Here is a 25,293-nt window from a genome sequence, read left to right as displayed (position 1 = left end):
ACCAGTCGTTCGTCCTGGATGCAACGTGTTGATCTAATAGTGTGGAATCAACTTACTCACGTACTACCAGCTCTGTTCGGATCTTTCTGGCGTGATGCACCGGGCGAATTGCCTTGAAATACTGCTATAGATGTTAGTATCCGCGATCGTCGATGAAACAAATAGCGATGATGGGCTCGCTGTGTTCGACTCTCCATAAGTACATCTCGAGATGCTCCTCCTCAACGCATCATGATGGCGTGATGGGGCCAAGGCGGATACGTGCCGCCACATGGGGCATCATTCGATTGCAGAGATAGATTTACGTGCTCCCTCACAAAAGGATAAGCCATGTCGAAAGGGAGATGATTTATCAAATGGTTCGAGGGACAGCCAAGAGCAGATCTGACCCGCACTTGAAGCTTGAACCCTGCGAAACGAGCCTTTTTATCTATAGTGTACATGCATGCAGTGCTTCATGCGAGTATATGAATGATCGATATCGATGCGCAGGAAACCATATGAAGCTGGGACCAAAGACATAAGAAAGGTAGAACAGACATCCAACAACGGTGCGTGGGGATTGGAAAACGGCGCGAATAACAATGTAAAGCAAGACACCAATTCGAAAAAACAGCAACAGCGACAGCAACGACGGCTTAGAGAGTCATTCCACCCTCCGTCATGAAATCATCATCGTCATCGCAGTCGTCGTCGGAATCGTCAGCGATGACACATCGCGTGTGAGTACCATACAAAATGAAAAGAGAGAAGTTAAAAAAGGCAAACAAGGTTGTCAAACAGGTTGAATCATCTGCCAGATCCAAGAGCGTAAACGGGCGCCAGAACAGAGTGCACGTAAACGAGAAGACGACGCTTGTCAGCCCCACTTCAGAATCTAAACATGCCATAAATGATCGTGGTCCATATCATATCGTGTCCGAGCCTTCAATCCAGTCGAGGCATTGTCATGAATGCAAACGTAGCAACAGGCACATGAACAGACCTGCCGTCAATGCGAACCCCCAGCCAAACTGTCGAATGAGATCAATCGAACTTTATCGGGTCCATACGCCGAGGGGAGGGGAGGACAGGCGCTGCGGGTGCACCGCTCCTCTTTGTCGGGGAGCGCGGGCTCCCATGCGCAGACCGCTTGCACATCGCGGATGGCGGGGGGCCGATAAGGCGAGAGACGGTCCAAGGAAGCTCGAAGTGCGCTTCTGCCGCAAGCGCGATGTAGCGTGAAAGTTCGAGGTGAAGGGTGGGATAGTATGTTGCGGATGCTTTACGCGCGATCTAGTGGTACGGCTAGTGTGAGAATATGTACGGGTATATATGGAAGAACATGTACCAGAACAATGCGCTCTAGTCCGGAGAGGAAGAGATCTACGTGGAACTGATATGCTGATAACGCGTGCTCCATTGGTAGATCAAGATCAATCGCGGCCTTAGCGAGAGCATTGATGAGTCTGAAGTGAGTAGTCTACCGCAGAATAGTAAGCCTCAGTATTGCAAGTTCACTAGAAAGTAACAATGTCGTACCAGGTAGCCCATAGCTTCAAACTCCACGCCGCCCGTCATACCACCAGGCGCCCGAGGCTTCTCAACCTTGGCCTCATCTGTGTCTGCCAGGTTCCATAGCGCGTTGTTCGGATGACAGAATACCCAGAAGTAATCCCGGCAGATGTCCGAGAGTTCCTGGAGGTATGTTTTGTAGATCCGTGGCCGATGAAGCGCGTCAATGAATTCGTGAGGAGAAACTGGTACCGCCGGGGCCTCGGCCGAAGGCGGCGCAGGCGTGAGCAAGATCGCGCGGAGGAGTGAAAAGAGTGTCTTGTGAGGGTGAGGAAGAGAGATGGCTTGACCCGGCTGCATTTCGGAAGCGCTTCGATCCCAGGTATCTCGGCGCGACAACGAGCCGACGGAGGGCAGCGCAGTTGGCGGGTAGAGCTCAAAGAGGACGAGCAAAAGATCGACGATCAGTTGACGCGTCGCAACATCGCCAGGCTTTTTGTCGGAGTAGAGAAGCGACACAAGCTGCACGAAGGGCGTCGGGCAGGAGCTGCGAAGGGCGAAGCAGCCGATAGATGATGTCGACAAGGCTTTGAGGCACCGTAACAACTCATGCAGAATCTTGTCATCATGTTGCTCTTCTCTATGAGGAGAGTTCAGCCAACGACCAGTGGTCACTTTCAAATACTGACGCACCGCCATTCGACCTCGAGGATCTCGTTGAGACGTGTCAGAAGAGCCGAGTAACCACCCAATTTGAGAAAGTCCTGCGACCAACTTTGCCCACCACATCCGTTGAGTCTCCAGATAATACGTGATTGTGCAGACGGCCTACCTCGCGGATTCATTTCTCAGAAGCAAGCGCAGCTTTTTGATGATATCGACATCCAACTGAATGCTCGACGACCCTGTCAAGATGCTGACGAACTGCACAGACGACATGACCTTGATTGTGCTCTTGTCTTTCGCGGATTTGCTTGCGACTACGTTGTCTAGGAAGACGGTATTCCCCTGTGCGCGCGACTTGGGTCTTGGCATGTCGAATGACATGCCGCGGGCATGGTGGGTCTGCGAGCCCACGGCATCGAACAGTGCTGCGCCGTGGGCATGCCCTGCAGTCTGATATCGATCGATGGAGGCGCGCTGCGGCCGCGGTGACTCGATGGAAAGGGAGCTTCCGCTATGCACTCGGCGCATACTTCGTGGCGTGGGCGGAGGCGACGCAGGTGCGACCCCCAGGGCGAGGACTTGTGAGGACTTGAGCATGGCGGCCTTGACGGATGATTCCATGCTTGCAAGTTTGGGCCTCAGTGTAGACGGAATTTGCAAGTCGTCCTGCTCACAAGTGCAACATTCAGCCACCTGGCCATGGAGACAGAGATGAAAACGCACAAGCAGTCGATCAAAGGCCTGGTTCATCTCCCCAGACTCTGCGGGGGATGTGTTGCCCTTTTTGATCTTCGACTTGTCCAAGAAAATGCTCTTGCCTGCCTTCATCTTGTTTTGTGCGAGCGACAGCGACTGGATGTTGGGTTGGTTTTCTTTGCCATTCGGTGCGCTGTCACCGAGGGGAGTGACCATTGTGAATTCCATGGAAGGCATTCTCCTGCCCGGAAGAATTCCCTTGAACATGATGGAGTGGGATGAAGAGGGAGTGCGACAGAACAGTGAAAGGGCAATGGAAATGAACAACCCCAACGGTCACGACACAGCCAGGAAAGACGCGGTTCGTGTTTCGTCGCGTGCAGAGTCACGTGACCGTCCTCGTTCTCTTCCAGACAAAACGTGTTCTGAGCGACGCGATCAGATATTGAGCTTCCATTGCAATGGGCGCTCAGCTGCACGACACTATCCCTCTAGACTCGCGAACATTTTTTCTGCGCTCAATGCTGTATAAAGGCTTGGGCGCGGGCGCTGACTGCGGGGGTGAGCGCTGCTGAGCGCTGGCGCCCTTCGTAATGAAGTCACGTGTGGATCGATCCCCACGCCCCCATTGGATGACGGTCCATAGAAGCCGGGGTATATCCCGGTCGCATCGGTATATGTATAGCAACCCGAATCAGTTTTGCTCCTCCTCTCTCTCCTCCTCTACCTCCCTGTCCGCCTCAATCCTCTCTGGCAGTGTTTCCATCTATCCATCGACCTTGAATCGCAGCTTTATCACGAGGTCGTCATAGTCATGTTTTCCAAATTACAAGATACATAGACAGTTTGATTGTGGTACGAAAGCAATTCTGCGCTAAATAAGACAATTGACAGCATCTATGCAACATATTCTAGACAACACGACATTAAATAGCAAATGGTACAAGACGGGTATGAGTACGTCGCGAATGATTAGAAGACCGGAAATAGTCGGATGTACGAGTACGGGCGGCGCGACCAGCGGCTTCGTGTCGGTGCGTTAATCCCACCTTTCAAACCAGTAGAAGCCTCAATCCTTGTTCTAGCATAACATCCCTCCAGTCTACCATCCTCGCCCCAGCGTCGCGGCGCTGCCAGACCGCCAACACGACCGCGGCTATCTGCCGCACGTTCGCGTTATCCTTTCCGACCTGAAGCAGCCTGCTCCTGATCAACTCTCGGTGCGCCGGCGCATCCGCCATGCTCCCCGCCAGGCACAGTGGGAGTAAAAGTGCACTGTCGGGGTCCCCGGCGGGCAGTTGGCTCAGCAGTTGTACGATCAAGTGCGTCGACCGAATGATTTCGGGCACATCTAAATTGGCCGAGCATGAGCGCTCGCGCACATGGATAAAAAACCTAGGCAAGCACTTACTGGAGTTCGGACCACTGAGCACCGTGTTGAGATACAGCATCGCAGTCTCTTGATATATAGCGTCTACCAGACGACGGGACAGGTCGTGGCTCGTTCCAGAGGCGAACGAACGGCCAGTATGCAGAGGGGCCAGGCCCATGGGGGACACCATCCCTGTCGAGCTCACGACCTCCACCATTGCCTGGTTGGGCTCAATGAATCCCACCTGCGTACCTGCCTCGGCTTGCAATTGCTGCTGCATCATGCGCTCGATGGCCTGCCCACGCGCGACGAGGTCCCGGATGCTGAGCGTCCCGCTACGTTGTTCCTGTACCTTCCAATGTGCAAGAGCCGATATCTCTGCGAATGCAAGCATCACGCCGTCGCTGCACCCTGTGAGCCGGTCCATTCGCACGTCGTAGCGCTCCGTGGTCTTATCACCGCTGCTGACGCTTCCTCTATGTGAGCCAGAGGGGGCCCAGTAGCCACCTCCTCTGCCCAAAAGCCGTCGGTAGAGCGCGAGCAGGCGTGGAGGCTGCTGCAGCGTCACGCTCATGAAAATATCCATACACTGCGAAAGCAAAAATGGTCAGCACATCCTGGTTCTGGAGCGTCTCTGTCTCTGATGCAAGAAGCTCACCGTGGTCGCTTTCACTGCGAACGCAGCTTGATTGCTCATCTTCATCAGGGTCAATTTTGGATTCTCATCGACGTGTAGATTTGTCTGCGTCAGCCACTCTGAAGCCACTTCCAGCATCCCCGCCCACTCTGTTGCGCCGCGTATCATTTTCCCTCCTGTGGACGACAAAGAGTAACTAACAAGGTGGAGCGCCGCCATCGCGTCGTGCTCAGTGTAGTGCACTCGCTGACGCGCGCTCTGGAGCTGAATCGCAGCTTGGCTCTGGAAGAACTGTGCGAGCGAGTCATTTGGAAGCTGGTCGGGCGATGCGTCGAAGCTACCCCTGCGCTGGCTGCTGCTGTAATGCAGATTGGACAGCGCACATATTGCGTTCGATAAGGCGCCCTGGGGCTCTTGCTCGAGGCTCTAGGCAAATGATTGGCGCGCGTCAATCAGGGTGCTGCTATCGGGGGGTTCTATGACACTCACCGCGTTCGCCGCATCTGTGGCCGTTTTACAGGAGAAGAGGTACTGCAGTCCCCTTACGTGGTTGAAGTAATACGCAATGTGTTCCCTGCGCACGTTGTCGTTTTGGTCTGTCCCAGCGACGGCAGGAAGCGCCTGGCCGTGCGCATCGTATTCATATGATGGACGTTCGGGCGCGCTGGCGAATGTGTCAAATTGCAGCAGATTTTGATGTCCCTGGGAGCTTGATGGCGAAGCGGACGCGGATTGGAAGGTGAACATGGATGATTCGTAGAATTCAGGAGCGGGTGATGGCCCCGAGAATCCTGCAGACGATGAGGAACCCGCGGTTCCCAGATCGTGGGGAACTACAAATCGAGCCCGATTCAAGTCAGTAAGCGATCATTCATCTGTATCTATGGTTGCAGAGAACTGACTGGGTACAGAAGGCACGCCGGACGAGAATGCTAGCGTCATTGGCGAGTCGTCAAGGCGAAAAGCGTATTCATTCGTCGATCCCTCCTGATGCTGAAACATGTGCGTTGGGAACGGCAGGGCGTTGGGACCTGCGGATGGGGTCGAAGGCGAAGAACTGATAAAGTTGGACCGGGGCTGCCCGCGAATCAGTCCGAGGCGCAATAGGTGCGCCTTTATTTCCGCTTTATAGTTCTGAACGGCGTCCTTATCCTGATGGAACATTTAGAGGTTAGACAAGGTGACAATTGCCGATGCCGATCGCAAATGGGTACGGCACGCACCCGCATCCAGTCTGGTCGCCTAGGACCCCAGCCCAGACATCTCAATTGGAGCCGGCGGCAAGTATGACACGAGCCTTCCTCCTCCCTCTGCTCGTCACATTTCTGTGGGGATGGTGGGGCGCGACGGTCAGCATCGACTGCGGGGCAAATGGAGAGGGTGAAACAGCGACGTGCCTTTCTGCGTAAGCGGCACGTCCTAGTACGGAGGAGGTCCGTCAGCATGATGTTAGTAAGGTGAGACGCGACGGCGGGATGATGTGAGAGAGAGGACGCACCAGCAGCCACCTCTTCCCGTGGAGGTCGAGCGCTGGAGGTCGAGCGTGAGGATGTTGGGGGTGGTGTGCGCACTCTGGGAGCGGGGCGACGCGCCGTCGGCTGAGCTGGCGCGTACGGCGATGGGGATTGTGGCGGGGGACGTCTCGACAGAGGAAGTGAAATCGGACGGAGAGGACTGGCTGCCGCTCTGCGAGTTGCTGGAGGACGGCCTGGCGGTCATGGCGGGGCGTGGTGGGAGTAGTGAGGAGAGGGGAGAGTGCAAGGGGATATGCGGCCAATATCGTACACACACGGAATTGAGAACAGGGATGCAGACGAGAGTCGAGGGAGGTTTTGAGGAAAAATCAAGGTAGATCGGAGGGGAGGACGTCCGTAAGGTACCGTAGCGGGCAAGCCGGCGAAGGCCGTCTCTATTTCGCCGGAGGGAATGTGGACGAGGAAGAGGATAATAAACATGGTGTCCCAGCCAGCGCACAGGGACGGAATATGATGGGACCGCGGTCGTTACCCTCTAGGCCACACCATTCACGAGATCTCTCAGATCATGGGATGCACCTCCTCAAGCGCCCGTCTTTCCAGCCCTTCTGGCGCCCTCTTAGACGCCCGTCCGAGCACAGCGCCTTCCAATTACCTTATCCCTACCTCATCGGCCATCCCCGCCCCGTGTTCAACACCGTCGTCCCACCCCTCCGCTCGTCGTACAAGCGGAAGGACCGACGGAAGGACCGACGTCAGACGCCACCAAGTTGCCCGTCCTGCGACCGACCCCTGCCTCCCTCTCGCGCGTTCCGCCACGGCTCCGAATCGCATTACCTTGGACGCGTAGTCGTCCCCTCCAAGGCCTCCGGCGTTGCACGCATCCTTTCTCGCGGAGACGGACTTGAATCGTCGTCGGTTTGCACACGCATCGCGTTCAAACGCCCAAGTTCCAAGGATCCAAGAACGTCACCCCTGACCTAGATCATGCTTCTTCAGCCTCGAGTCAACCTAGTAAACACCTCACTGCCCCCGGCCCCGCTCGAATGGTGATCAGACTGCTAGTCAGGTGCTGCAAGCTCGATCTGCCCGTCTTCATATCCGTGCCACACGCTGCCACACGACGACGACGGCTACTACTACTAATGTAAAATGCCCACGCCGACGCTGCTAGCCTTTTTCTCTGCGCGACGCCCCGTGCTTGATTGCGTTTCACAGAAGCAGCCACGGTAACGTGATGCCCTCAGACACAGACGCAGACACAGACGCAGATACAGACGCAGACGCAGACACAGACACAGACACAGACACGGTATTTCTGGATTTCGCTCGTATGTACAGCATTGTGTGCACCACGCATGACCAAGGCGCTGAGAGCGCCTACACGTGCCTTCCAATAGAGCAGTCTCGTAGCCCGAGTCCACCGCACAGCGCACGCGAACGATGATGTCCCTTCCCTTCCTGCCCGAATCGAGCCGGCGGGTCCGAGCCGGCGCCGCCACGTCGTGCAGCGTGCACGCAGGCTGCCCGGCAGGCTCGAGTAGCCACCGTATCATCTTGTGGTATGTGCGTGCGGCAAGTGCGTACGTACGTATGCAGTGCGCGCGCACGCACGCACGCGCGGCGAGCGAACTCAGCGACGCGAGGGCAGCGGGGAGCCCATCATCGCAGTACTGTACCACTGAGCCACTGAGCATCACAGAGCAGCATCGCCCAGCGCGTGCCTGGCTGACACGGCGGGGCCTGATCCTCCTGCCCCGCGCGAGCCTCTTCCTGCCCGTTCGCCCTTGCTCTGCCCTCGCCCCGAGTCCGGATCGCATGTATATAGATGCCTTTGGATGCCTTTAGATGCCCTTCGATGCGCATCGATGCTCCGCGGGGGCTGTGCAGCCCTTATGATACTCCCTCGGCAAGCCATTGCATGATTGTATGATTGTATGATCGCATATCAGAGGAGGGGGGGCGGGGGCGGTGTATTCGCCTACGAGGTGCAAGAGAGGAGATGCGGACGCACTTGTGCGATCGGGGCCGCAGGCTGCATCGCAGCGGCGCTTTTGTGCTCGCGAGGAACGTTCTGCGCTAGGAAGGACGTACCAACGGCGCCGCGATGGGCGACCCGGCCTGGCAGGGGGGAGGGGGGGAGGGAGCGAGCGATGGCGGTCCGCTTTCTGCTGAGAACGTTCGGTGGCGCCATTGGGCACAGCTCAGAGGCCGTGGCCCTCGGGGGCGGTGCTGCACTCGCCTCGCTGAAACGCTCGTGACTGCAGCCGAGCTCGCCGTGTTCGACGTTGGAAACTTGGCTCGGGGCCCAGTCGAGTCGAGTCGAGTCGAGTCGAGTCGTCGAGGGAAGATAATATGCTAAGTTTGATATTGCGGCAGTGTGCTATGTTATGTACGATGCTATGCGCGGCCTGAGGGGGCGGAAATTTTGTTTACAGCGTATGTCAGAACAAGGGGTAAAGAGACGATCCAACGTGAAAAAGACAAGAGACGAGAGACAAAAGTAAAAGCAAGTTTAGACAGCAGGTGATCATACGAACGACGAGGGAGCCGAAAGGGGGATCCTATGTACAGGCCGCGGCCGTCGTCGTAGACCGGACAAAAGCAAGTGAGCGCGCGAGCAGGATGGAGGGGAAGAAATGGAGAAACAACAATAATAACAAGGGCAGCGCGAGAGACGGAGCTCGGAGCAGAGCCATGTCCGACTCATGATATCGTCTGTGCATCCTCCGTCTCGGTCTCGTTTCGTTTCAGACCGACCAGGGTCGCCCCGACGCCTCCTATTTGTCCAGCCCACACCGCGATCCTCGCGTAAGAGAGGAAAGGCCGCGTCCGGCTGCTCGAAATCCCAGAATGGAAAAGAGTTGCGAGAGAGATGGAGAGATGGATGGAGAGAGAGAGAGAGAGCGAGAGAAAGAAGATCCAACGCGCGCGAGGCGAGATCGTCCGCCGCCGGGTCGTGCGCGCTCACACGAGCAGCAGGGACTCGGCGCCCAGCTCCTGCATCGCGTCGCGCCAGCTGATAGGCTTCCCGTTCGCGTCGCGGCGCTCCCACACGCGCTCCATCACGCGCTTCGCTTCTGCGCAGTTCCCGACCGCCTCCGTCGACTCCTCGTCGAGCCGCTGGAGGATGCACTGGCGCTCCGCGTAGTCGTCCGTGAGGCACCCGCAGAGGCAGATCCCAAACACGACGCTGCGCAGGACCGAGCTCGAGAGCGTCGACTTGACCGCCGGCATGCTCTGCAGGCACTCGATCGTCTCGCGCACGCCCTCGCGGATCTCGGGGCAGTTCGGGTAATCCCCCGACACGACCGAGTGCAGGTACACCTTGGCCGCCGCGCGGAAGATGTTCGACGTCAGCCGCCGCCGCAGCGCCATCTCCGCCTCCGCCGTCGCCCACGGGTCGAGCGGCGCGGCGCGCACGACGGGCGAGCCCGGTGCGAGGTGGTTGCGCTCGATCGCCTTGCCGCGCTCGACGAGCGCGACCATGCTGAGCGTGCCCTTTTGCAGCTGGCGCTCCTTCCAGCACGCGAGCGCGGACACCTCCGCGAGCGCGAGCGCCGTCGCGTTCTCGCAGCCCATCACGGTGAGCATCGACAGCTCGGACGCCTGTGACGCCGAGGGGGCGAACCGCGACTCGCCGATGTACGCCGACGGCGCGCCCCACAGCCGCTGGTAGTACACCAGGAATCGCGGGGGTTCGAGCTTCGTCGTCGACGCGAGGATGTCGAACCAGAACGTCGTCTTGATGATGAACCGCTGGCTGTCGGTGCACCGCAGGAGAAAGTCTGCGGTGTCGTCGAACCGCGAGAGCACGCTCTCCACCCAGTTGGACGCGACGCCGAGAAAGTCCGACCAGCACCCCCGACCGCCGTCGAAGAGGAAGGCGGAGACGACGAGGAGGCCGGTGAGCGCCTCGTCCTCCGAGTACGTATGCTTCGGGCTGAGGCTCTTGCAGATGCGGTCGTACGTCTTGAGCGCGTCGGCCGACGACCCTTGGCCAAAGTCCGAAGACCCGTTGGAGAGGCGGTTTTGTCCGATGGCTTGTCGATGGAGGGTGGCGAGGAGGCAGACGGCGTCGCGGACGGCGTCGCTAGACTGTATGGTCTGGATAATGAAGTCCAATATGGACTTGTCGGCAAGCATATATTGGCGCCCGGTGAGGATATGATCGAGGTAGTGTCGGACCAGATCATTTTGTTCATCAGGGATGCGGGGCAATATGTTGGCATGGAGGCCGAGGGGGACAGAGTAGACGGGCGCTGAGGGGTCAGAGAGATCGTCGAGGTCATCATCATATGTGTATTGTTGATAGTATGATGGGGTTAGGCTATTGACGGGCAAGGGGACAGCGTAGGGGACGACTGAGTAGGACGAGGCAGACGAGGAGGCAGACGCGGGCGCGGAGGGGGTAGAAGGAGCAACAGCGGGGTAGATAGATTGGTTATTATGCCCTACCAAAACAAGGGCATTGAGTACTATACAGGCTACATATTTAATAACGGTACGTGGTCTTACAAGACGACAAAGAGACTAGACTAGGTGGAGGCAATATGTTACTCGGCTGGCCGTACGAAGGCAACATGAGGTCGTTGCCGTTGGGAAGGATGCTGTGGCCCCGATCGGAGTCAGGGCTGAGCTCGGGGAGGGTGTATGGAGCTGATGGAGGGCAGTGATATATTTTTAGAGTTTGATCGAAAAGATGGGGGAGGGCGGGGGGAAACGTACTATAGGAAGAGTGGTGTGTGTGCATGGGGAGGGAGGAGTAGTGGTCGCGGACTGCGGAAATTTCGAGGCCGCTATTGTAGCGAGGACCGTGGTCGTCGCTGGAGGAGGGGGAGAGGGGAGTTGGAGAGCTGGACATGTCTGATCGTGCGTCGGGGACGAGGAGGAGGATGCCCTCGTTCTCTGAGGTGCGAGCGCCGGATCCCGAGTGGCCCTTGATCATGCCCTGGGCTGCAAGGTAGTCTTTTATTTTCTCGCGGAAGACGGAGACGTTGTTGTTCTCCTGGACGAGGCGAGTAAGCGAATGCAACGCGTGTGTGGCGCAGACATGAAGAACTGACCTTGAGCCATTCGGGTCGCTTCTGACCAAAGCCGAGGCACTGGAGACGAAGACGGACACAAGTCTGGCAGCGACCTTCGTCGTTGGGTTGCTCGTCGCATTTCTAAAAGGGAGAGGGTGGGCGGCGGTGAGCAAAGAGTGTGGGGGAGCGGGAGCGGGAGCGGGGGCGGGGTATGGCAGGGCAGGGCAGAGCAGGGCAGGGCGGGGAGAGATGGCATCGGGGAGGGAAAATCAATTAAAAAATGACGCCGACCTTTCTACGGATCCTGCAGGTGTAGCAGCCCGACTTAGCGCGCACCGCGCCTTTCGCCTTTGGCGCTCCGACCTTCTTGGTGCCCTTGGGGGTGGCGATGGATCTTCGCGGACTGGAGAGGTCCTGCATGTGTGTGGGGAGGACAGGGAATTGTACAGGGAATAATACAAGGAAGGGGGGGGGGAGTGGGGGAGAAGGACAGGGAGGCGGGAGAGGACGAGCGGCCTCCAGTTATAAACACAACTGTCCTCCTCCTCCGGGGAATGGCCTCGTGGGAATCTGCCCATTAGACAGCGGCCATCCCCTCCCAGCCCCCGGCCACCCCCACGTCCACCCGATCCATATCTCTCGTTGCGCCCAATGGCCCCTTACCAGCCCCGGGGCCCCCTGACCCCCCTCCCCGCCCCGGGGTCCCGATGACACAGCTGATGTGATGGGTCCACACTATGTACACCGCCTCGTGGCCCCCGGGCGTCTACGCGGGGGGCTGGGGGCAGCTGGGAGTATAGTCTGGGAGCGGCGCAGGAATGTCCAGGAATGCATTTTGGATGCGTATTTGCGATAGCCGCTCAGATCGGAGGCACAATCGACCGACCGGGCGGCGCAGTTCCGCATCTTGCTTCTGGGAGCGCCCGTCACGCTCACGCTGCCCTCGGGGGGGCGTTCCATTCATCGGCATCCAAACGTCGACCGGACAGACCCCACTAGCCTTTGGCCCCGTCCTTCCCTGCCAGCCTCCCCCCATATGGTTATACGAGCAATCAATCCTCTTGCCAACCAAGCCCCGCCCTCGTCGCTCGCTCCCCCCGCGCTTCCGTTTCACCCTGTCCATTCAGCCAGCATATGCAGACGTATTATACAACCGTATGTACATGAACCGTAGTCAGCACGCACGCCACCGCAATCCCATCGTAAACGAGATGAGCACTGGCCCCACCTTCTCCCGACTCTTCCGCACGCAGAAAGTTAAAAAAAGAAAGAAAAAGAAAAAAAAGCAAAAAGAAAAGAGAGCAAAAAGAAAGATGAGCCTCTCATGGCCTCTCAGAGACGGCGCCCTCCGCCACGCTGCCTGCGGTGACGCCGAGGTCCTTTCTGTTTTTGGTTCCGCTGCCCGATCCCGATCCCGATCCGACGACAAATGCGGCGTGACTCCCGACCTCGCTGCCCCCGACCGGCGGGCCCTTGCTGCTGCCCTTGTCCTTCTCCCCTGGCACCACCCCCGCGTCCTGCCGCCGCGCGATAAGCGCCCGCACCGCGCTCAGCCACCGGATCTCCTCCTCCTCGCTCGGCGCACACAGCAGCAGCGTCCGCTTCGTCGTCACGATCTTGAACGTCTGCTTCCCGTGCGCCCCGTCCACGTCGTCCCCCGCCCCCCGCGGCACCGCCGCCGGCACGCTCGACGGCCCCGTCCCCAGCTGCCCCGGCGCAGCCCGGTGCTGAGGCAGATCGTACTCGAACGCGTCCAGGATCTGCGAGAGCGGGATCTGCCGATGCGGCTTCGTGTCCTAAGATAAAAATAAACAGCACCCTTCGTCAGTCCCGCCGTGCGCGCCACTCCACGCAACGAACGCGCGCCCGCACCATGTGGCTGCCAGAGTACATCAGCTTCTCGCCGTTGAGCACGAACCACCGCTTGCGCCAGTTGCGCCGCTTCGAGCCGCACTTCATGATGTACCCCGCGATCACCGTCGCCTTGCTCGCGTCCTTGGCCGTCGCCGTCGCCGTCGCCGTCGCGGCCGGCTGGCCCGACGGCGACGTCGAGAACGGCATCGACGTCGGCGACGAGCTCAGCCCCTGCGCCGCGTTCGGCGACCCGTCCTCCGAGTCCGACGACGTGATCCCGCCGCCGCTCCCGCCGCGGTACCCGTGCGACGGCGGCGACGGCGGCACCGGCGCCGGCGCGTGCGCGTGCGCGTGGTGGAACACGTCTCTGGATCGCGCCATGGGGATCGGGATCGGCGCCGGCGCCGCGTGCGTGTGCCCGTGCCCGTGCCCGTGCCCGTGCGGCGGTGGGGGCGGCTGCGGGGGCGCGGGGGCGCCGGTGCCGGCGTTGAGCGAGGTGGTGGTCGAGGTCGCGAGGAGGGCCTCCTTGGCGTCCTTGAGCGCGCTGACCCACGCCTGCATCTCCTCCTGCGTCTCCGCCTGGAGGTAGAACGTGCGCGCGGCGGAGACGACGCCGAACGTGTTTTCGTGCTTCTTGAGCGAGACGGGCGTGCAGGTGTGCACCTCGTGCAGGTCGAGCAGCCGGTGCAGCTGGTACTCGGCCGACGTCTTGTAGTACGCGAGGTGCGCGGGCCGCAGCACGAACCACCGCCGCTTCCAGTTCTAGGGGCGGGACAGGCGGGGAAGAGGCGGGCGGAGGCGGTGTCAGGAGGTCTTCACGCGCACGTAGACGCCGCACGGCGCACCTTTCGTCGCTCGCCCTTCTTCCACAGGTACCCCGCGCGGAGGTCGCTCTCGCCCGCCTTGTGCGGGCCGTCGCCGTCGCCGTCGCCATCGCCCGCCATAAACGGGGCGTCGTTGTCGTCCTCGTCGTCCTCCGAGTCCTCGCCGCCCGCGGGCCCGCGGCGCTCGACGATCGCGGACAGCGGGGGCGGGGCGGACGAGCTGCCGCTGACGCTCGCCGCGTGGGCGGACGGCGAGGCGTGGTCGGGCGAGAACACGGAGTCCGAGTCCGATTCGGTGCCCGAGACGAGGCCGCCTGCAGGCGGCGTGATCTTGTTGTGGAGCGGGAGCCGAGGAAGAGAGGAGCGGAGCGAGAAAGAGGGGTAGCGGGGAATGCAGGTCAGCGGACGGGGGACGGGACGGGAGGGGACGGGAGGGGAGGGGAGGAGGGCACGCGCAAACCTTGGGCTTCGCAGCAGAGTGGATGGACAGCTTCCGGATGACCTCCTGCGGCGTGGGCGGGGCTACCGGATGGGACATGTCGATCGATGGGATGTCGGTTAGAGATGGGGCTCCGATGTGGAGGACGATGCGTGTGTTGCGTGTGTGCGTGCTCGCTGTTGGGCACGGTGGACGTACGGTGCGGCCGAGCTCTGCGATCCAATCGTCACTGGCAGACGCAGCAGTGACGGGGGCCGTCGTGCTACGTCACGTCGTGACGACCGCGTGACGCCACGCGGCCACGCTTCCAGAGCCCACGACGTCGAGTTCGAAACCCCTACATACCACTTGCAGGCTACAGCCTTATCGTTCCGTCTGGACTTTCCGTGCGATCATCCTCAGCCTCTGCGCCGATCGGGCGACGAGTGCACTGTCGGAAGATCCTCTGCGGGCAGTGTACGCGTGCCCGTTTTCTGGACTTTCCGCCGTCGCATGTCGAGGTGCAATGACGATCGCAGCGTCCAGGCCCCCCCATAAGTACGTCCTGTGTATGTGTACGCCAGGAGAACTAGCCATCGTGATGTGAGCTGCGCACAGCATGCTACCGCTGCTTCGACGGAACTGTATTCCGAGTCCACCAGCACATCACCATCACTCATCAGCCTCCGTCCCAGCCACCCCCGAACAGTCCCCCCATGTACGCGCCCTCGTCTCCTACAACGAGCGCCTCCCGCGCCCGTTCCTCCTCCCGGGAATCCACGTCGGCGATCATCCAAGACGGCGGAACGCAGCGCGCGCGGGGACGAACCTGGGGCAGAATCCCTGGGCGTCAAACGAGACGGCGTCCGCGGGGGCCCGGCCGATACGTCCGGCGGTAGCCCTCCACCCTCCTGTGAGCCCCAGCGTCCGACCGCTTGCCCATTTGTCTTTCGACAGATTGGGCACCAATCGGGTGGAGCCCCCAGATTGACACAGGCTCCCAGCCCAGAAGACGGGATGCGTCCTTGCGCTGCTTCACTCAAGCGCTCGAGCGATTTCGCGCGCGCCTATGCATGCCCCCTTCCTTTCCTTCCTGCCTTCGCCTTCTCCTATCTTGCTTCCCAGTCCTCCCGAGATGAAGCGAGAACTGAACTGCAAGGCATCGGGAAGGCGTGTCGCATGGAAGCGCCGGCGGTAGGAGAACCCGGACTGAGTCATGAATCGCGCGAGGCGGGGCTGGCGAGCTGGGGAAGTTCTGTCTATAGAGCGGCCCACAAGCGCCCGTCGTGATGCCCATCTTCGGCGCGAAGCAGAATGGATGCGGGCGCTTATTATTAGGGGAGAAGGGGGCCAACTCAGACCGCTCGTTCAGGTCTCACAGACGGCTCATCACGCTGTGGCTTTGCGCCCCACCGAGTATGAGAATCTCCTGCACCTCACGGTACCCGCTCGTGGGAGCCCAAAGACGGCGACAGTGTGGCCCACGGTGTGAGGCACAAGCTCAAAGCCCAAGAGAGGCTACGAACCTTGGGCCTGAAACCCGGGTGGTCCGGCGTTAGTAGCGCCATTTGGGGCACGCTTCCGGCTCTGCGAGGCTCTGCACCGCTTCCAAGCTGGGCAGCACGGGTTCCTCGCGAACCTGGCCTGGCCCAGGGGATGGGGGGCGCAGCTGAGCGCAAACGAGCGCCGGACGGCCCCTCACTGTATTTTCCAATCGTTATCGCGGTATCTCGAGCTATCTCGATGGCTCGATGGGGCCCGATTGGCTCAGCGGACGCAGATGGCCCCCAGCGATTCGTCTCTTTCGCAAGAAGCGCAGAAGGCGACGTCCCGCGAGGCTTCCAGGCAGCGGGCATGCGTCGTAGAACGGCGCTCGCCAGCCAGACGTGTTGTGGGTTGTGGGCTGCGGGGGGTGTATTGTGTGCGTCGCTAGCCCTCTGGGTGATGTCGATGATGGCCTCTAGGCCTTGGCTCAACTTGTACCCACCCTGCTCGTGTGCGTCCTTGGGAAGGCTGTGAGCGGGCATTCGATCGATCAACGATTCGGGGGTTTTTTTCTACAGCCAAAGAGGATCAGCGGAGATGGCGGAGGGCGGGCGGGGGCCCAATTCGCGCGCGACCATCAGCGCGGACCTTTGCAGGCCAAGGACGTCGGCGTTTTCCATTCCCCAAACGGCCATTGTCGGGCTGTCGGGCGCTTATTCTTGATCATCACGCCAGCTGAGAGAGCTACTAAGCAACAAATACGCTGTGCATCGGCACGAGGATGACGACATCCTTCGTATGCGGCGGGCGTAGGTGGGACCGTGACTCGCGGCTCGACGAGTCAATCAGGGATCTTCGTGCGGAGGCGCGAATTTCGGGGGTTTGGTATGCGATGGGTTCTATGAGCGTCACCGTGTGGTGACCTTGCTCAAGGTAAACTCGTGGGAGTCCCTGATGGGTCATAGGCACAACTTGCGGGCGACGACCTGCTTCTGACACACTTGTCATGTCGATACATACGTTGTTTTGCGGCACTAGAAGGCGTTCGCTGTAATATCAATGGCTCCAGACTCGCATCCGACTCGGCATGAGCCTGCACAGTCTATGTGGAAGACTCAAGTGTGCTTCATAATAACCGTGTTCTCAGAGAACGCGATGCGCAAGGGGGATCCGATTTGATGAATTAAAGTAATCTCCTGAATTGGTTGCTCGCTATGCGGTGGACCTAGACCGACGTATTTACCATGTGAATTCAACGAACTTGTATGCCGGGCGCTGGACGAGGACAGTGGGGCTTGATTTATTTTGAGTTGGGGCGCTCTCAATCACTCGCCTACCGCACACTCACCCACTGCACACTTACAGGTGTTGGGGTTGGCGCCCCAGCGCCGCCCACATCCTGCCAACGATCTGTCACGCCCCAGATTACAGGCACGACTCGAAGCCGCAAATCTGGCCCTAATCTGGCGTCGATTCCGGTGCCCGAGGGGTTGTCCGTGACGTGTAACGCCCGGAAATGAATTGAAATGCAGCGAAATGGCCCAATTAGGCGCTTATTGAACACAACAGCTGCCTAGTTGGGACATGACCAACCAACACCCCGTATCGATCTCCGAGCGTGTCCCCACCGACTCTGCCTTGCCTTGCCTTGTGCGATCACGATCCCCACCGACGCCCGTACATCATGTCCCAGACCAAGTTTGAGAAAGCCGTCAGCATCGTCCAGGGCCTGCCCAAGGACGGGCCCATCAAGCCTACGCAGGACGAGCAGCTCTACGTGGGTCCCACCTTATCTTCTTTGACGGCGAAATGAGTGCCTAATCGGGCCATCGCACAGTTTTACTCGTATTACAAGCAGGGTAAGCGGTCCATGGCATGAGAACGAGCTCGCGAATGTGCACTAACTATCACCTATTTCCGCTATGGCCGACTGCAGCGACTGTCGGGGATGTCAATATTCCTAGACCCGGTCTTATGGACTTTACGGGTAAGGCGAAATGGTGCGTCCTCCAATTCAACGCCACTGGGGATCGTTTGATCCTTTGATGGCGAGGGATGGAGTGTGCAGCGTGCTGAATTATGTCCGCTCAGGGATGCGTGGAAGAAGGTAGAGGGGACTTCCAAGGAGGACGCCTACTCCAAGTATGTCGAGAAACTTCTCGAGGTACGATGATCTCTCGATAACGTATAGCGCTCAAATTAAAGCTGTCTCTGGTTGTCAGGTTCTCAAGAAAGCCGACACGGAGGAGGCGAAGCAGCACATTGTAGAAATCGAAGCTGCATAGATGATGTTGCCTGGAGGCAGGAAACAATTGTAGTCAGTGTATATGTGTGTACGTCGTACCGGTTGTGTCATCCGGAACCCGCGGAAATATCCAAGTATATCGTTACATGGTACATATACAATCTGAGTGTCTGACATGACCGAGCAACGTTCCCTCAACAATACCACGTCGGAACGTCCAGGCCGTGTTGGGTTATCACTTGATCAAGCGCGCGATATTGGGATGCGTAAAGGCTCGTCGCATTATGATGCCTTCGGAAGATCAGAGAACGCATATGTAGAACATGGTCTTTCGACACACAGCGAGTGTTCATCAGGTACGTATTCTGGTCGAGCCTAAAGGACAAGTTTCCACCCAGCGACCGACTGAGCTCACCCACCAAAATGAATCCGCGCTTCGATCAGACGGACCTGTTCGCATACGCGAACGGTGCCCCAAAAAGGCCTGATTCGAGCCTATTTTCCGCTTGCGCTGGCACGAGTCGGCACGCGGGGAGCGTCATGAATCTCGGCAGACGACTGCTCGCGAGTGGACGCTAGAAGGGGCGTCAAATTTTCACGGTGCCAGAGGGGCCTGAGCATGCCTTCCATGCCCGACGCAACGGTCCCGCACTTGGGTCTTCGCGAACGACTGGCCTCCGCGAGAGGGGAACACACCTCGCGACGCAACAGAGCGGAAAACGGCAGTCTCGCCGCTAGGCCTTGGCGAGTGTCTGTCACGAGGGGTGCGGTGCGGCTGGAGCGTGGGCTTGCAGCGGTGTCTTCGACGTGGTGTGCGTGGGGGTAACCCCGTGTAGGCCCCAGGGGTGGTGAGCGAGTAATGACAAACTGCAGTCCATCCCCGAAAAGACGGCACTCGATCCGGAGATGGCAGATGACGAACATGAGGGAAACAAGTTCCGGCGAGCGGGCATCCTGACTGTACGTGGGCTTCCTATCGGGTGCGGAGGTGAGGAAGGGGATCACCATGTTCGTCCCGCTGACGAGGGCGCAAAGACGCCACTCGCTGCGGGCGATGCTGCGTGCCAGAGGTTTAATAGGGGGAGGCGATTGCTGACAACCTGGAAGTAAGCCACTTTGGGTCCGCAGGCCAGAGAGCGCCGGGACAGCACGAGCTCTCCGCGCCACAGGTGTCAAAATGAAAAAGGCGAGCGAGATCTCAAAATCGGAAAAAAATGCAAATTACTTGCAAGATATAGAAGATCAGGGGCTATTGGTCCATTGTTGATCCTTCAGGATGCGCCCTACAAGTGGTGTTTAATTTGATTAGTCTACATTCCACAAGAGAAGGACATCAATGTCAGTGATGAGCTACAGAAGGCCGCATTGAGGTGCATCGTACACGCAGGTCATGAAGATGAAGTAATAAGTCAGGGAAGATAGATAGCAAAGGTGAATTCGTGAAGATCGTGAATATATCGTGAATTGTTCGAGATAAAGCATAAAGCCCGCTTTAAGCCAGAAAAAACAACAGCACAGAACCGGCCAAGCTCTATCCTGATAGGGGCCGAATCACAAGAACAACAAGGAACCGTACCGAAAAGAGTGCAAGTGCGAGAGTGAGACGCAACTATAGCGTGTCGGACGAGGCATTATCCCGCCGATCCGGGTTCGCGACGAAGAGAGATGGTTTAGGCACAAGCGTGTATCGTACCACAGGCCGTGGACCCGATCTCTCTTCTCGCTTCCTTGTATTGGTTGGCGGGGGTGGTCCCTCGGCGTCGTGCGACAGCCTCCGTTCGAAAGCCTTTATCCGTGCAGAGACGGCACCCGTGCCCGTGCCCGCACTCGATAGTCGTCGTGGCGGCAAGCGCGGGCCAGTAGGTCCAACCGCCGGCAACGACGGCTCGAATGTAGACGAACGCTCGCTGTCCCGATTGCGCGCATCAGAATCAACAGGCACACCCTCGTCCACAGGCGGAGTCAATGGTATCGAAGCGCGGGAGCCCTCGCTACCCGCCTGTGAGATCTGACGTACGAACAAGAGCCGACGCGTGCTCGGGCCCGCGACGGGCTCCCCCTGGCCGAAGTCGTCGCCTGCGATGGGACTCGTCGTGAGCTGCGAGTCCATCGTGCCATCGCGCTGGATGATTGCCATCGTCCCTTCTGCGCGCTCTAGCGTCTCTGTGTTCGCAGTCTGCAGCGACGACACCGACTTTCCGTGGCCCAACGAAGCATACACTGCCGCTCTCGACGCGCGACGCGAGACGCCGCCTCCACCGTCACCGCCACCGCCACCGCCACCATCGCCCTGACCCGCCGAGTTTGCTCCCTCGTGGGCGTACTTTGAGTCGGGTGAATCTGGCAAGTTTGAGTGCTGGGATTCCTCGATGGTGATCAGCCTCGGGGGCGGATTCGGGTCGCGGAACTCCAACAACGACGAGCGCGATGGATGGTTTGCGCTCGCAGCGTCCCCAGAACCAGAGAGTCTGAGCGGCGTGCGTGCGAACCGTGCCCACCACGAATCGGATCGGCGGATCGGCAGACTCGGTGGCGCGTTGGCGTCGATGATGGAGGTCGGCCGCGGCGACCGCGGCGACGGATCCTGCGAGGTCCGAGAGCTTTCAACGTAGCCAGAAGATAAGAGGTGTGAAGAGGAGGAGCCGGATAAGCTGTTGTGCGACGCCTGCTCCATGAGGGGCGACATCGGAACAAAGTCGGGAATCGGGAGTAGAGCGGTGCGCAGCGAAGGGTGGGGCAGTTTCAAGGCAACACCAGAGGCGGGACGGTGATGATCACCCTGCTCTAGATCGCTGTCCGAGCCAGCATCGTGCAGCACCTCTGCGTCCTCAAAGGGGTTTGTGTACGGTCCTGTCATGCCCACGGGCATGGAGGTAGATCCACCCCGAAGTCTTTCCGGCAGACCATGCTCAGCAAACCCTCCTGCCATCAACCCGACCTCATCTGAGAACGGATCCTTCTCGTTCCACTCGAGACTGGTCTGCGTTGGCTCTCGCGACCGTGTCCCGCGTCTTCCGATCGCACGGAGAGAGGCTAAGCTCCCAGTGACGACATCCGTGAAGGTCCTTGCCTGACTGCTCCGTCTGCTCGTGGTCCCAGTCCCGCTCCAGCTACTCCCGCTACCTTCCCTTGACACATGCCGCCATTGAGAGGACCCGAAACTCCTGTCCTCGTCCGCGAGCATGTCGCGTCGTTCCCGAGCAGCAGGTTGGTGTACCCGGCCCAAGCCCACCGCTCCGAGGAAGACAGGGAATGCTGAGCGCCCTTTTTCGTGTCCGCCGACCATAGCGATGGCGGTAATGTCATGGGGAACCTCTTCGTCGTCCTCGTCGTTGCCGAGAGGAGAAAAGTCCTCCGGCCTTTGATGGGCCCGCCGACGGACGTAGTATATCGCAGCAGCAGTGCCGACGACAAATCCGAGCGTTCCGAGAATAGACCCGAGAGCGATGGCCGCTGTCTTCTTATTCTTGGAGCTGTTGGGGCCAGAGTCATCACCGCCGCCGTTCCCATCATTGCTGCCACTTTGAGTGTTGCTCGGCGACGATGCAGCACCGGTCGAGCTGGCGGAGCCATGAATCTTGGTACCGGATGAGTTCGAAGTACTTGAGCCAGTATGGCCTGGTAAGCCGGCAGTGCCGGTTTGGCTGGAACTACCTCCATTTGTTGGGGTGGGGGTCGGCAGCGTCTGATGCGCGGGCCCGGTCGTCATGGGTGTAAAGGATGATGAGAAGTTCCCGGAGTCGACGTCGAAGACATGTAAATTAGCGTCGGCAGGCCCAGCGGATCCATATCCTGCACAAAAGTTTTGTTATGAGTCTGCGTGCCTTTCCCAACCGGATGGAAAATGTATTCCACAGCCCCGATAGGACTCACCAAATCCAAAGATCACCTGACTGCCGACACAAATGGCGAAATGATCCCTTCTCCCGCCCAACGCCGCTAGCGCGCTCACTGCAGACCATACCATCGGACTCTTCGATGTGTCGAGGATCCACCCGTCGCTTAAGTTGTCCTGAAATCCGGAATCTGTCCCGCCGTGTATGAGGACGCGCCCGTCGTCTAAAATGACTGCCGCGAACGCCATCCGAGCGTTGGGCAGGTTAGAGGTATCCACCTGGATCGTCGTCCATACCAGGGTCGATTGCGTGGTGTCTAAAGCCCAGATGGTGTCAAAGGGTATGAGCCTGCCTTGTGATTGCGAGAATCCTCCGAAAACGATCAGTCGACCGTCCTGCAGGACGATGGAAGCGTGTCCGTAGATGTCAGGGGGAGAGTTGGCAGAGGGGAGCTGCGCAAAGGAGGGGACGCTCGGGTCGAATACGTAGTGGTCAGAAAACCCATTCGTGGAACCGTCTGCACGCTCCCCCCCGACGATCCAGATTTTGCCGCCCGTCGACGATGCAGAATGACGCATGCGCCGCTGGGGCTCGTTAGCCCACGAGTCGCTCTCGTCGATCCAGTTGGGAGCGAGCCGGTCGTACATATCAAGGAAGAAAGCGGAGTCCGATTTGTCTAGTAGGACTTGCTGCGACAAGGGGCCCGTGTTCCCCCCAAATAAAAGGGCGCAGGAAGTGTTAACGGCAGAGAGGGTATGCCAGGCCAAGGATGGCCCATTCGATGTAGAGGAGTTCTGCGAGCCGCTGACATATTGCCAAGGGGGTGAGGTTGAATCGAAGGAGGAGGAGAAGGAGAGGAAAAGGAGGTCATTGTTCCAGGGAGCAGAGGTGTACGAGTACTGGTTGTATTGGTCGGTCTTTCCGCCAAACACAAAGAACGCGTCGTTGACGAGTGCAACGGCCTGGCCCCATCTTCGGACCAACGAATCTTGTAAGCCAGAGAGAATATCTCAGACATCCATAAGATCGACGCACCTAGGAACAGCAGAATAGGTTGCCCGCGCAAGTCCGAGCGCGGAGAGCCAACATAGGATTCTGAGGTTGTGTTCGTGGCGTCGCAACATATGCTACCAGGACAATGAGATGGTTTTGGCAGTTCTTCCCCTGTGAATGATGAAGGGGTGATATAAGGATAGACAACGCTGGCGTGAGTGGGGTCGTGAAGCAATCGTGAATAGAGAAACGACTCATCGGAGTGGAGTGCACCGCAGCCTGGGCAGAGCACGGCCATTTGCGGAGCGGCAGTGGCACCAGGTTGTTCTTCTCGATGTCGAGACCTTTGCGCAGACAAAACTCGTATAAGTTCGAGTGTCGAGAATAACTAGGAGCGGGTCCAGGATGGCAGCATTTTTATCAAGATTTAGCGCATTTTATTGCTTCGCTACGCGGGGTTGTACGTCTTCAACGCCAGATCTCCTCAAGATCTGCAGATTCTAAGCGCCCATATCGATGTTGAATTCACATATGATACTACATGCTCTATTGTACAAATGCATAAACGCGTTCGAATGATACAACCAACGTCGACACAAAGAGGCCTCCTTCAGTCGATGGCGTGAATCAGCCTAGCACCCTCTTTAGGCCCTCTTTTTGAGCAGCAGTCAATCGCTCCGGGAAAGCTACCTCCCACTTCACCAAAAGATCTCCCTTGCTATTTGTCCCGCCCTTCCGAATTGGCATACCCTCTCCTGGCAGCCGTGTCTCCTGTCCAGGTTTGACCACACCTCCTGGCAGCGGTACCTGGACCTTGCGCCCGTCGAGGAGCTCTACGACGCGCTTGCTGCCGTCTCCCGTGAGCGCCTCGACGAGCGGAATCTTGACGTGTGTCACGAGGTCGTTCCCCTCGCGCACAAAGTGTTCGTGCGGCTTGTCCTCGACGACGAATACGAGGTCCTGCGTCTCCCCGTTGGGCTGCTCGTTCCCCGCGCGCGGAAAGCGGATCTTCGTGCCACTTTTCCAGCCAGGAAGCACATCGATCTCAAGGACCTTGTCCTCCATCGTCCCGTCCAGCAGGCGCCGCCCGACCTTGAGCCGCTTCGTTGTGCCCTGGTAGAGGTCTCCGAGCGAGACTTTGAGCGGCCGTGTGATTTCGGAGGGGCCGCTGGGCGTTGAGGGTGTGGAACCTGAAGGGGGCTGGGGCTGAGGACGAGAATTGCGCCGTCCGTTGGGCATCCCTCCAGGCATACCTCCGAATGAGCCAAACCCATTCATGCTGTCGTCTTGGTCAAAAGCGCTGGCCCCGCTCCGACCTCCTCTCATGCCTCCCATGCCACTCATGCCTCCTATGCCTCCCATGCCTCCCAAGCCCCCAAATCCCCCCATGCCCATTTGTGACAGGAATGTTCTGTAAGGTATTTAGCACGTCACAATAACACACTACACTGGCAATACACTTACTCGAAAACTTTATTTGGGTCGGAAGGTGAAAACCCTCCACGTCCTCCGCCAAATTCACTGGGTCCACTAGTGAATGTGAACGTGTTACCTCCGCCACCGGGGAATCCGCTGAACCCGGAGAATCCACCAGAGGGCCCTGCGCCTGCTCCCGGTGGAGGACCACCTCCGCCCTTGAGGCCTTCTTCGCCGAACTGGTCATAAACTGTCCGTTTTTGCTTGTCGCTGAGAACCTCAAAGGCTTCAGAAATCTGAAACGACCAACCGTCAATGCGAGGTGCTCGGATGCACTGGGAGTCGCGTTGCTAGACATACCTCTTTGAACTTCTTCGACGCCTCTTCACTGCCCGAATTGCGGTCCGGATGCCATTTCAAAGCCTGTGGCACAAACAACCAGTCAGTAGATGTACCGAAGGATACAAGACAGGGGGTTTACATACCATCTTCTTGTACGCCTTCTTGATTTCTTCTTCCGATGCATCCCTCCCGATCCCGAGGAGTTTGTAGTAGTCGGCACCCATAATGGTCCTTTAGGATATATTCTCGTACGTTGTGGTAAGAGAGGTCCAGGAGAATCGAACGCGAATCAGATGTGTGCCCAACGCGCGGGAGAGGTAGATATGAGCTGCAAACGACGTCGCGAACCAACGACAGTGTCGCAGGCCCTCGTAGACGGTCCCAGAACATGCCAGAAACATAATTATCTTATCATATCCTCCTCTGACGTCGATGTGCGATGTGGCGTGGCGGCTCCTTCCGTGTTTGATGTAAGCTCCGATTCAATGTGTTCCTGGAGGATTTCCATATCGA

General features: G+C 58.7%; 12 protein-coding genes across 12 annotated transcripts; 5 read left to right on the top strand and 7 right to left on the bottom strand.

Moving 5' to 3' along the window:
* Positions 1–1,026: 1,026 nt before the first annotated feature.
* Positions 1,027–3,123, bottom strand: HETIRDRAFT_55075 (uncharacterized protein; the record flags this gene model as incomplete). Its single annotated transcript, XM_009546368.1, has 6 exons — positions 1,027–1,275; positions 1,331–1,462; positions 1,522–2,134; positions 2,188–2,268; positions 2,327–2,826; positions 2,884–3,123. The coding sequence occupies 6 exons, from the start codon at positions 3,121–3,123 to the stop codon at positions 1,027–1,029; spliced, it is 1,815 nt and encodes a 604-aa protein (XP_009544663.1).
* A 514-nt stretch (positions 3,124–3,637) lies between these two features.
* On the bottom strand, positions 3,638–6,648 carry HETIRDRAFT_458718 (uncharacterized protein). Its single transcript, XM_009547305.1, has 7 exons — positions 6,364–6,648; positions 6,089–6,284; positions 5,768–6,017; positions 5,355–5,698; positions 4,887–5,291; positions 4,268–4,817; positions 3,638–4,207 (listed from the first exon to the last, which is right to left on the bottom strand). Exons 1-7 carry the CDS (start codon positions 6,582–6,584, stop codon positions 3,909–3,911), a joined length of 2,265 nt encoding a protein of 754 aa, XP_009545600.1. The 5' UTR covers positions 6,585–6,648; the 3' UTR covers positions 3,638–3,908.
* Positions 6,649–6,913: 265 nt separating this feature from the next.
* On the top strand, positions 6,914–7,884 carry HETIRDRAFT_450934 (uncharacterized protein; the record flags this gene model as incomplete). Its single annotated transcript, XM_009547304.1, has 3 exons — positions 6,914–7,258; positions 7,588–7,671; positions 7,741–7,884. The coding sequence occupies 3 exons, from the start codon at positions 6,914–6,916 to the stop codon at positions 7,882–7,884; spliced, it is 573 nt and encodes a 190-aa protein (XP_009545599.1).
* A 563-nt stretch (positions 7,885–8,447) lies between these two features.
* HETIRDRAFT_163105 (uncharacterized protein) lies at positions 8,448–8,702 on the top strand (the record flags this gene model as incomplete). The annotated part of the gene is made up of 1 exon (XM_009547303.1): positions 8,448–8,702. The coding sequence occupies one exon, from the start codon at positions 8,448–8,450 to the stop codon at positions 8,700–8,702; it is 255 nt and encodes an 84-aa protein (XP_009545598.1).
* An 830-nt stretch (positions 8,703–9,532) lies between these two features.
* HETIRDRAFT_439748 (uncharacterized protein) lies at positions 9,533–11,846 on the bottom strand (the record flags this gene model as incomplete). The annotated part of the gene is made up of 5 exons (XM_009547302.1): positions 11,659–11,846; positions 11,407–11,508; positions 11,069–11,348; positions 10,859–10,999; positions 9,533–10,794 (listed from the first exon to the last, which is right to left on the bottom strand). Coding segments are annotated over exons 1-5 (1,914 nt in total), but the record flags the coding sequence as incomplete, so codon positions are not given.
* Positions 11,847–12,491: 645 nt separating this feature from the next.
* Positions 12,492–14,583, bottom strand: HETIRDRAFT_157067 (uncharacterized protein; the record flags this gene model as incomplete). The annotated part of the gene is given in 5 exon segments (XM_009547301.1): positions 12,492–13,163; positions 13,240–13,452; positions 13,471–13,983; positions 14,067–14,375; positions 14,506–14,583. The coding sequence occupies 5 exon segments, from the start codon at positions 14,581–14,583 to the stop codon at positions 12,690–12,692; spliced, it is 1,587 nt and encodes a 528-aa protein (XP_009545596.1). The 3' UTR covers positions 12,492–12,689.
* A 499-nt stretch (positions 14,584–15,082) lies between these two features.
* On the top strand, positions 15,083–15,753 carry HETIRDRAFT_450931 (uncharacterized protein; the record flags this gene model as incomplete). The annotated part of the gene is made up of 2 exons (XM_009547300.1): positions 15,083–15,376; positions 15,421–15,753. 2 exons carry the CDS (start codon positions 15,083–15,085, stop codon positions 15,751–15,753), a joined length of 627 nt encoding a protein of 208 aa, XP_009545595.1.
* Positions 15,754–16,243: 490 nt separating this feature from the next.
* On the top strand, positions 16,244–17,026 carry HETIRDRAFT_433882 (uncharacterized protein; the record flags this gene model as incomplete). The annotated part of the gene is made up of 2 exons (XM_009547299.1): positions 16,244–16,384; positions 16,428–17,026. The coding sequence occupies 2 exons, from the start codon at positions 16,244–16,246 to the stop codon at positions 16,731–16,733; spliced, it is 447 nt and encodes a 148-aa protein (XP_009545594.1). The 3' UTR covers positions 16,734–17,026.
* Positions 17,027–17,632: 606 nt separating this feature from the next.
* Positions 17,633–18,233, top strand: HETIRDRAFT_314833 (uncharacterized protein; the record flags this gene model as incomplete). Its single annotated transcript, XM_009547298.1, has 5 exons — positions 17,633–17,725; positions 17,786–17,807; positions 17,885–17,948; positions 18,040–18,112; positions 18,171–18,233. The coding sequence occupies 5 exons, from the start codon at positions 17,633–17,635 to the stop codon at positions 18,231–18,233; spliced, it is 315 nt and encodes a 104-aa protein (XP_009545593.1).
* Positions 18,234–18,688: 455 nt separating this feature from the next.
* Positions 18,689–19,201, bottom strand: HETIRDRAFT_450928 (uncharacterized protein; the record flags this gene model as incomplete). Its single annotated transcript, XM_009547297.1, has 1 exon — positions 18,689–19,201. One exon carries the CDS (start codon positions 19,199–19,201, stop codon positions 18,689–18,691), a length of 513 nt encoding a protein of 170 aa, XP_009545592.1.
* A 601-nt stretch (positions 19,202–19,802) lies between these two features.
* Positions 19,803–23,320, bottom strand: HETIRDRAFT_474476 (uncharacterized protein; the record flags this gene model as incomplete). The annotated part of the gene is made up of 3 exons (XM_009547296.1): positions 19,803–21,985; positions 22,067–23,017; positions 23,065–23,320. The coding sequence occupies 3 exons, from the start codon at positions 23,318–23,320 to the stop codon at positions 19,803–19,805; spliced, it is 3,390 nt and encodes a 1,129-aa protein (XP_009545591.1).
* A 203-nt stretch (positions 23,321–23,523) lies between these two features.
* On the bottom strand, positions 23,524–25,073 carry HETIRDRAFT_157064 (molecular chaperone, DnaJ superfamily). Its single transcript, XM_009547295.1, has 4 exons — positions 24,924–25,073; positions 24,799–24,861; positions 24,487–24,734; positions 23,524–24,433 (listed from the first exon to the last, which is right to left on the bottom strand). Exons 1-4 carry the CDS (start codon positions 25,002–25,004, stop codon positions 23,650–23,652), a joined length of 1,176 nt encoding a protein of 391 aa, XP_009545590.1. The 5' UTR covers positions 25,005–25,073; the 3' UTR covers positions 23,524–23,649.
* Between the last annotated feature and the right edge of the window lie 220 nt (positions 25,074–25,293).

This window comes from Heterobasidion irregulare (assembly GCF_000320585.1).
Source record: "Heterobasidion irregulare TC 32-1 unplaced genomic scaffold scaffold_04, whole genome shotgun sequence".
Classification (NCBI taxonomy): Eukaryota; Fungi; Basidiomycota; class Agaricomycetes; order Russulales; family Bondarzewiaceae; genus Heterobasidion; species Heterobasidion irregulare.
The sequence above is the reverse complement of the archived record's forward strand: the minus strand, read 5'-3'. Positions and strand labels throughout refer to the sequence as shown.